The 9,716-nt window shown below is 43.5% G+C and overlaps 1 protein-coding gene across 1 annotated transcript; it reads left to right on the plus strand.

Annotated features, from left to right (window-relative positions):
• The first annotated feature begins 544 nt into the window (after positions 1-544).
• Positions 545-8,378, plus strand: SOX30 (SRY-box transcription factor 30). Its single transcript, XM_009955240.2, has 5 exons — positions 545-608; positions 1,821-2,060; positions 3,411-3,590; positions 5,566-6,058; positions 8,015-8,378. The coding sequence occupies exons 1-5, from the start codon at positions 545-547 to the stop codon at positions 8,376-8,378; spliced, it is 1,341 nt and encodes a 446-aa protein (XP_009953542.2).
• Positions 8,379-9,716: the final 1,338 nt, after the last annotated feature.

The following is a 9,716-nucleotide window of genomic DNA, read 5'->3' on the forward strand; positions in this document are numbered from 1 at the left end:
GCCACCCCCGCGCTCCCGCCGCCCCCCTTCGCGCCCCCCGCCGGGGGAGGCCGTGGGTCCCCTCAGGGCGCTGCACACCAACGGCGAGAAGCCCGAGGAGGGAGATGGCCCGGGCTGCCGCGGGGAGAGCGGGGCGGCAGGGGAGGTGTTCGGGTGCCCCCCGACCCCGCGGAGCGGTAAAGAGGAGCCCCGCCGTGCCGTCAAGAGAGCAAGGGGCCGTGAAAAGTGCGGCGGGGACGCGCAGAAGGAGGTGAAGGGGCAGGGGAAGACAGGGAATAGGAAGGAGCGCTGGAGCGGAGCTGCAGTTACAGTGGAGCCGCCTGGCGTGGTCTTTGAGCCCCGCAGGGTGAGGACGGAGAAGGTCGATGACCCGGCGGGGTCCCCGGGTGAGCCGGCTCATGGCGGCGCCGGTGACCACAAGGTGCAGCTGTGTGAGGGGTTTGGGATCCTCCCCGAAGAGCGGAAGGTCCCAGTCGTGGCTCACCCCTCCCTTCCCGGGACCTGTCTACAGATCCAAAGCCCTCTGCCCTCAGCACTGCTCCAAATGCAGCCTTCAGTGAAGCTTGACACTAAAAACGTGCCCTTCACAGTACCGCCCTCCGATGCAGGTATTGCGCTCAGAGAGCTTGCCAGGGTTCGTAGGTGGCACCGAGCAGATAGGTTAACACAAGCAGAAGGGTCATGTTAGAGAGCCATCCCTTTGGACAGACTGGAGTTTGTGCAGCTCCCTTCTTCAGCGGGAGGTGTAAACGTACGGGAAGCACAGAGTTCTCTAGTGGTGTGTTAAAATCAATGCAGTTTTGTCCACTTGCTCCCTGACTACATTAAGCCCATCACAACTGGGTTCAGAAGGTGCATTGGGTTACGATCACAAGTTTAAGGTCAGGAATCTGCTTGATTTTTAAAGCTATGAAGCATTTTGAGAAAATCTGGACATGTTAAATGAGGAACATTTTGAAACATCTGGATTAGAGGCTTACTTTTTCGGAAAGATATCTAGGCTTTCAAAATTAATGACTTAAAGTGAAGCCTTAAACACTAGGAGACTTTTGCCCTTTATTGATAATGTGAATGAGTTCATTTCTAAGCCTTTTTCAGAGAGGAAATTGGTTGCTCAGGGATCAGTTGTGAGGGGTCGGGGGGGGGGGGGGGAGGTCATCATGTCCCCAGCTCAATTTAAATGCAGTCTGTGTTTACAAAGGGCCGAAGCTGGGTGTCGTGTAAGTCATTTGACAACGCATGTTCCTCCAGCAAAATCAGTGTCCAAACCTGAGAAAAAGAGTGAGAGGGGAAAAACACAAAACCCAACCAGAAACCCAGAACAGCAACAACTTCAGCTGGAAGCCAGGGTCTGCACAGGTGCGGGGCTAAACAGCCGTGCCATCATTACATCTGGTCCCTGCATCATTAGGGCTCTGGACTGGTGGTGATGACAGAGTTGCAGCTATATAGTCTATGCTACACAATACTTATTTTAGAAATCCATAAGAAAACAATCTAGCCAAATGAAATCCAAACCAGTGTGGTAGCGGCCCCATACATTTCTTTCTTTCTTTCTTTCTTTTTTAAATAATATGTAACAAAAGCAAGGTAAATGATTCCTTACGCAGCGGTTCAGTGAAGGTTTGTGGAGGATGCTCCCTTAGCCTTAGTTATTTTTCTGGGAACTCTTCTCCAAATGTGCATTGAATTTCATGTGATCCAAAGCTCTAGTGATTCTCCTGACTGTTGTCAAATACCCTCTTGATGTACCATGGAACGTAACCTGTATTGCGTATCTTGCCTGGAATATGACCATCGTGCCTTGTTCTGTTGCATAGGTATGCCAGATGCTCCGTTTAGCAAGGACAAAAGGGGCCGTGTAAAGCGTCCAATGAACGCCTTTATGGTGTGGGCTAGGATTCATCGGCCCGGCCTAGCAAAAGCTAACCCGACTGCCAGTAACACGGACATCAGTGTTCAGCTTGGATTGGAGTGGAGCAAACTGACGGAAGAGCAGAAGAAGCCCTATTATGATGAAGCTCAGAAAATAAAACAAAGGCACAATGAGGAATTTCCTGGTAAACATGTATTTATTTACCTGAATGCTTTAGAAGTGCAAGATTTTTTGAAAAAATGGATCTCTTTCATTAGAGCGAGTAATAGAGTTAGAAAAAAACTGCAAAAATTTCAAACACACAGTCCTCCCGTCAGCTTTTTAGTGCCTCAAAGCATATTAATTTTTGAAAGCATCCAAAGTGATGTTTCATCCTTCACAGCTTCTGATGTTTCTTATGGTCCTAGACCACCACAGCTACAGCAGCTCTTCTGAATGCTTTAGCAGTCTAACGGCCAGACAGTGAGTTAATTGTGAACATGGCCTGCTGTGTCATTTTACACGCTCCAGGAAGAGCTGCCCAGGTGGCCTGCGGTGACACATGCATCCATTCCTTAAAAGCAGGAGAGGGAAATGCCACAGGAAGCACAAACAGCATTGTATTCTGTGGGTTCTTCAAGTGTGGATTTGGGATTCCCAACTAATGATGTGAAAGATGTTGTTTCTCAGCTTTTTGTCAAAAGGGTTAAAAATTCGTACCCTTACCAAATTCATTTCTCCATAATGCTGCAGTTCAATAAAACAGCATAAGTGCTTTGAACACTCTTTTTAAAAGCGGTTGAGATACCAGGTGTCACGATCGTTTCTGTGTCTTCATAATCCTGCTAGTTCATTATTATGGCTAATCCCAGCAACAAGATCTGGTTAATCTGTCATAAACAAGGAAAAGATAAAAGCAGCACTTGCCCTCTCTCCTTAAAAGATAAAAAAAAGGCTTCTTTAAAATTGCATTACGAGTCAGCGTGTGTAAGAACCTGAGCTGCTCAGTGTAAATTCATAATATATTTATACATCTGTTAGTGTTTGGTTAATGTTGTAAGTCAAAGGCAAACATATTCCGCCAAAATCCACACAGGATTCCTACTGGGTCATACTTTCCACTGTCTCTTGTAACCCCCAGGTCTATGTGAGACTTAAGGGGTTAAGGAAACAACCAGGAAAGATCCACGTTTTGACTACAGTCATGCTTTTCTTCCACACTGAAAGACCATGGCACAGCATCACGTTCTCCTTAATGTACTTTCCTCAACTGTGCCACATCACTCCCCACTGTTCTGCATTTCTTGGTCTCACAACAAGCTACCATTTAGTAAGACAAAAACAATGCCCAAATATGTCCATTTTGTTTCCCCCTTTGATGAAACGCCCCATTTGCTAGCTCACAGAAACAATGGAGTATTGCCATTGACTACAGGAGCAGGTTTTGGACTTTTTTTTTTTTTAGATACTTCAGAATTACAGATATTATCGCTTTACATAAAGAATGAGACTGTCCCCAAATTTGGATGTCTGCATCTTTTTTCATCTTTGACAGATTGGGTTTATCAACCACGACAAGGCAAAAAGAAGCAGTTTCCACTGCCTGTCTCTGCTGTATTTTCCAGCGCTTCTCAGACTATCATCACTACAAATCCAGCTGGCATTTGTCCCTTGCCGACGCCTGCTTCCCCTGTTGTCTTCCCCAGTGTTAAGAACAGTGTTGGACATCCAGTCTGTGAGTTTTCAGTAGTGAATAATCTTAAAAATTCAGAATTTACCTATTGTAGTAAAATTTATACACAGGGTACTGTAGATACAGTTAAAACAATTTCTCAGTCTTTCTTAACACCACTGTTTCCATCGGTCCTCCTCTGCACTGCCCCTCTGCTTCCTAATGTCTGCCTACTGTCTCCTCAGCCTCTTAAATTCTTCTGGCTTCTTCGTTATTTACAGATCCCTGTGTTGTCTTTGTAGCTCCTTGTTACCTCCTGCTACCTCTTGGTCTTTTTGTATCTCTGTTACTCAACACCTGCTTCCTGTTAAGCTGCAGCTGCTTCTTTTTCTTGTTCTGTCTCCACCTCACCTGTATCTTACCACACCAGCTCTAACTGCACTACTGCTTAACCCTGCCCTACTAAGCCTGAAAAATCTCATTAACTTAGTCCATGGCACCTCCACCCTGGTGCTGGTGGTGTTAATGTTCCTTGGTAGTGAGGGCACCATTGCTCTAGAGCAAGTGCTCCACAGCTTAGGCTGCTTGCAAGAGACCGCAGACAGAGTTATCAACGAGGGCATCAAAAAGGAAGTTAGTAGGATGTTAGTAAGGTGTGTGCTGCAATATTAAAATAGTCATTAAATCTGAAAAAGAAATTTTTCATTTGCACATTTTCCATGAACTGTTACTTTGGTATCTACGTGCACCTGGATCAGTTCTATATGTAGTTGTTACGGACTTTACAAGTGCCCACAGTTTAAGCGTACAGAGCTCAGCTTTTGTGCAAACAAAAATGTGGTTACAGAAGGAATGCGTTAAAAAGTTGCACCTAACCTGGAAGGATCCTCTTTTTTATAAGAAGTCGATATGGACAGTGAAAATAGGGCGTAGTGTGAGAGCCCACAGTCAAGCGTAATGGCTGACCTGCACATTTTGTAGTGAAAGAGCTCTGGCTCTGTCAGTGTGTGGATAGTGGATTTCAGCAGCAAGGAGCTTAGATCCAGGCAATGGCACTTTCCTCTTTAAGCATTCTGACAAGGGCTGCTCTCTTTGTAATGGGGCAAGAAAGTGAAGTGCCTGTATGGCTGTGTGGTGCTATTTGGGTATATAAGAGGACACTCAGCTTTGTTCTGGTGAAGTTCTGAGTTAGTGATGTAATCCTTTCTCGAATCCTTCTGTAAATTTGACTGAATAAAGTATTCTTTGTTTTCTTACCCTAGTATATTTTTATAATGTTATGCTGTTCTCAGATCCTACTAGGTTTCATTCCAGAGTTTACTATGCTGTGGTTGAAATGATTCTTAAATACAAACTGTAAAAATCTAGATGCGTGTTAAGTCCTGTTGACTCGGAATTTAGACTCTTAGACTAGGTAGCGGGGTTTGAAAATACTTATGCCATGCATTTTGAAATCTTTCTGTATAAAGGCAGCCCTGTTGACATGAGGTGTGATGTGAAAGTGTACATTCAAGTGTCTGTTCTGCAAAATGTTTCAAAGTGAAATTGGCTAGCGGGCAAGTTCATTGGTGAAACAAATAAGAAAACATTGGAGAATAGGATGTTTTAACTGTTGCTTCTGTTCCTCACGGCTGCTTTGGCACCACACAGACCTGTTAAGAATTTGACTCACTTCAGCTAGTAGACTTAGGAGGTCTTCTGAGATTCAGGTGCTAAATGCATGCTCCAAACCCATTCTGTGGCCATGTCAGGATTAGACACAGCCCTCACCAGCCTCACAGCCTCAACACTCACTGCTCGATTCCTTCTTCTTTCACCCTTGGATTTCTGTAGAAGGAAGCTTGAATGTGTGGGCTCCAAACCCATCTGCCAGGCCACATGTAGGCGAAGTGGCATATGACTGTGAGTTGCAGGAAAGTAATGCTAAAAAGTGTTTTGGGGAAAATGGTTCTGGCTCTGGCTGTAGTTTGCTACGTTGCTGTTTATGAAATCTCTTCCTTTATTCATGTCTGATGAGTAACTGTTTTGTTTCCTACAGGTGAGTCACCTTCTGCCACCTGCCTGCCGGCTTCTACCATTCAACATGCTGGTCCAATTCCTCCTTTCCAGACTACTAGTGCAAGCACTGTATCAGTGGCTGTTCCACCTCCAACCCTGCCCCTGCACCCTGTAATTTCACCACAGCACTTTGCTGAACCTGCTCAGGCAGAAGCTCTCGATATATCACCTGGGCTCAATTGCTCCCTGAAGATATCTACACCTGTTTTCACGGAGAGCTTCAGCAGAAACCCGAGTAACATAACCACCACTAATGGCAGATTTTCTGTCTCTAATAATGAGCCCCCAAACACGTATCTAGGGCTTCCTATTTTTCCTAGAGGTGTTCCTCTTCCCCCACCTACCCCTTTTCTTTACCCACATCTCTATGGGTCTCCTCCCGTGGGGCAGCCACCCAGTCTGTTTGGAGTACCTCCTCAGTTTTCAGTTTGCCAGCCTTACTTTGAACCTGGACTTCACTATTTCCCCTCGAGGTAATGAAACCCTTCATTTCAATACCAGTAAGAACAAATGCTAAAAAGACAGAGAGTCTTTTGACTTGCAGAAAGCAGATGGAGCATTCAGAAGGAAAGGTGCTCTTACCTTCCTATAGCTCCTGTGTGGTGGGAACTGCTGGCCAGAGGCTGCTCATAATGTATGCCCAGTTATTGAAGGCTCCACAGTACTATTGCGGTGATCGGGACACCCAAGCCCACAGTAAATATGGGGCTTTATGCGTCTAGGTGCAGTTGACTTGTACAAAAAAGCATTAGGTAGAGATAGTGTAAATGTATTTTCAAAATGGTCGGATAGAATTAAAGTAGGTGTGTGAGATGTCTCCTGTGTACTATGATGCAGCTGTCGTAACCACCAATGTTTCTGAAATCCAGCCTGGTGGGAAATGTCTCCAGAATTCTTATCTAAGTAGTGATTCCTAGTTTTTCCTTTGCAGTCTCTGGGCACCAGCTAACACATGTAATATCGCGTGGGTATTTCCTAAGCTAAGCATGCACAGAAAGCACCAGTGCCCTCCCAGCAGCAGGTGTGCTGCTCAAACACAGGTCTGATGGCCTGCTGGTGCTTATTCTTTGTAAGGCATCCGTTTTCTTTCATGAATGTGCAATATCAAACATAACAGACTATTATGAGTATTAGACTTAAATTCTGCCCGTTTATACACTGCTCATCCTACTAATAGCAACAATCAGTATGTTCCTACAGCAGTAGGACTGCCTGGCCATAAGTTAGGGCTGATGATGACCCATCAAACTCAAAAGAACTTTATAAGCTGAGAAGTCCAGTGCAAGATATTTCTATTTTTGAGGTCCTTTAAAGAAACACAGGACACATATTCCCAAAATTGCTAAAGATGACCTTTCCTTAGGCCTTGGTCTCTGAAATTAGCCAGTTTTGTGAGGGAGAGGAGTGGTTTTGTACCATAAAAGGCTGTTCTGAGTTCACACATTAATGGACTTCTGAAGGCTGCCAGCTTGGCTAATGCCAGGATCTTTCTAATACAATGACTTGTAAGTTCACATTCCTATAAACTCATTTCTTGCACGCAAGAATAATAATTCCTGAGTAGCAATGACAGTGCAAGTGTATGTATATAGATTTATGCACTAAAAATTTAAATATTGCATTGGAAAGATGAATAGTCTCCTTGAAACCTCGATAGATATTGTATCGATGTCTTTAGAATGTCTGCACTGTAGAGCTCTAATTGTTCTTCACAACTTTGTTTTCTTAATAATGTAGTGAATTCCTGTAACACTGTGTAAATTGCAATATGTGTGTCATTCTGCATCAGAATAAAAATTCCAACTTCTGACACTGGAGGAATACAGTTACATGTGGCATAGTAACCTCCTGCAATCTAGTATGTGGTTACTTTTTAAAAGTTTATCACTGTACATTTTTAAATAGTAACATTGACAACCACATATTGGGCACAAGGATTCTCTGGCAGTCCTCCTGTTTAATAACAACGTTGCAGATGCAAGAGTTCACTCAAAAGAACAAATAAGAGCGTTTTATCCCAGCTCTGTCACAAATTTTGTCATACAGAAATAACACAAACTGACTTCTGATGCTTTGTTTTACTGCTCTGAGTATGTTGGTTAACATACTGCAGGGTTATCAGATGCTGGTTTGTCCATGATATTATTTCATTGATAAATACAGTGGGGTTTGTGTTTGTTTTCAAAGCGACATCGTGTGTGTATCTAGCATGAAGAGGTGCATATGCACAGATATGGGATCTGTGCATGACTCTTGTTATGGCCCTAGTGTTTAAGTTAGGCATGATTTGAAAGCGTGTGTGTTTTGACTATTTCAACAGGATAAGCTGACTAACATAGAACTTTAGTGTCATTCTGGTTTTCTTGGCTGAATGGAAGTCTAGGCAACCTGCATTTCTGAAAGCCAACTTTCAATCTCTTTCGTTGCAGCACAAGCCTATTCAGCCAACCTCCGTTTAGCTGTGGAAATTTCTCCAGCTCGGTGCCTGGATGCCTTGGCTTTTATGAAGATAAGCACCAAAGTCAGCAGATGATGTTTTCAGCTATGGACAGAGACTATCCTTTCAGGGAATACCCAAACGAGAGTGTTCGTGAGGTCCACGGCAGCTGTGAGAACCATGAAGTAATGTCCTGTCACAGCAGCTGCAACAAGGAGCAGTATTTAGGCCCCCTACAACAGCAGGACACTGGAGAGTTGGAGGAGGTTTTGTCAGCCGTCTCATCCACTCCCTCCAGCATCCAGCTAGTCGTCGTAACTGACAGCGACGACGAAGAATTAAAGTTGTTGCACTAATTGTAATTTTTAAAACTAATTATAATCCAGAGAAATGTTATAGAATGTTATTATAAATGCTTTCCTCAATGGAAAACCCATGTAGTTTGAGTGAGCTGTACAGGTAATTTTGAAGACTCTGATGATCCATTTGTATTTTGAGAGATCACATACAGATCTGGAGAGGTTGAAAGCCTCTGGAGTTTCACCTGCTTCGTCAGGGCATTTTTTGAGCTCTGGCTCAGAAAAGCACTTACACAGGAATTCATCTCTTCATAAGCATGTGATAATGTGCTTTCCTGAGGAGAGGTATGCTTAAGTACATCCTTTTAATGCTGAAATAGGCATTTTAATGCTATTCGCCATATTTTTGCAGGTCTTTAGGAGTTTTAGCAAGTGAAATAATTCTGGTTTATGCCCGTAATGTAATTCTTGCTGCAGTAAAATACTATAAGGCCTGGAAAGTGAAGTCAAGAATAACTCTGCAGTGCTTTATGTTTTTCCTTTGATGAGATAATTTTAAGTTTAATTTGGTTAATTTTTAGCTGTAGTCTGTATTTGTAAATAGGTACAACTGCTGTATAACCATTGAAAATTTACATCACTTTCCATAATATCGTGGTCTGCAACCAGTTCCATTACTAAAAATGGGATTGTCCAGAAGGTACGGTGAAGCATGGTAGCACCCAGAGAGAGGAAGATGGATGGGATCTGGCCCTGCGACTTACACTAGTGGTCTGTGACTTGATCCCTAAGTGTAGTTAGCGTTGTAGAGGGTTCTCCAGAGAACACTAAATTCTCTGAGGAATATCAAAGGCTTTTAATGGAGAGACTATCCATGCTGAACTTGGAATCACGAAATTAAAAACATTTTTGGCCAAAATCTGTAATTTATTTTACTAACATTTTATTTTCTCCCCTGTTTTGTGGAAAAGAGGGTCATTTTCTTCTGGGAATCCTGTTATTTTGCTGCTGTTTTGTTTGAATAAACTCATCTGAACAATGTATCCCTAGTGCTTCATTTTTAAGTCATGGCCCTGAACTGAGTGGAGACAGGTAAATCGTAATTCATGTAACTCACAGACTTGCTGTGCAGCTAAGCTGCACATACCTAGAGCAATGAGCTGAAGTTGCTTTTCCAGATAATTTGGGCTTCTAATACTAGTACATATGTGTGTGTGTGTGTGTGTTTGTAATTGTGTAAATCCAGCTACCACAGAAATATGGGAAGAGCTGAAAGCCATGGATGGAGAAGTCCACCCATGCTGGGCTGCCAGAGGATGCTGAGGAATGATTCAGAGGAAGCTATGTTGACCATCTTATGTAGGACACCTTGGATTTTATGGGTTGTCTGGACCT

The sequence above is a fragment of the Leptosomus discolor genome, chromosome 10 (genome assembly GCF_034619465.1).
Source record: "Leptosomus discolor isolate bLepDis1 chromosome 10, bLepDis1.hap2, whole genome shotgun sequence".
Taxonomy (NCBI): domain Eukaryota; kingdom Metazoa; phylum Chordata; class Aves; order Leptosomiformes; family Leptosomidae; genus Leptosomus; species Leptosomus discolor.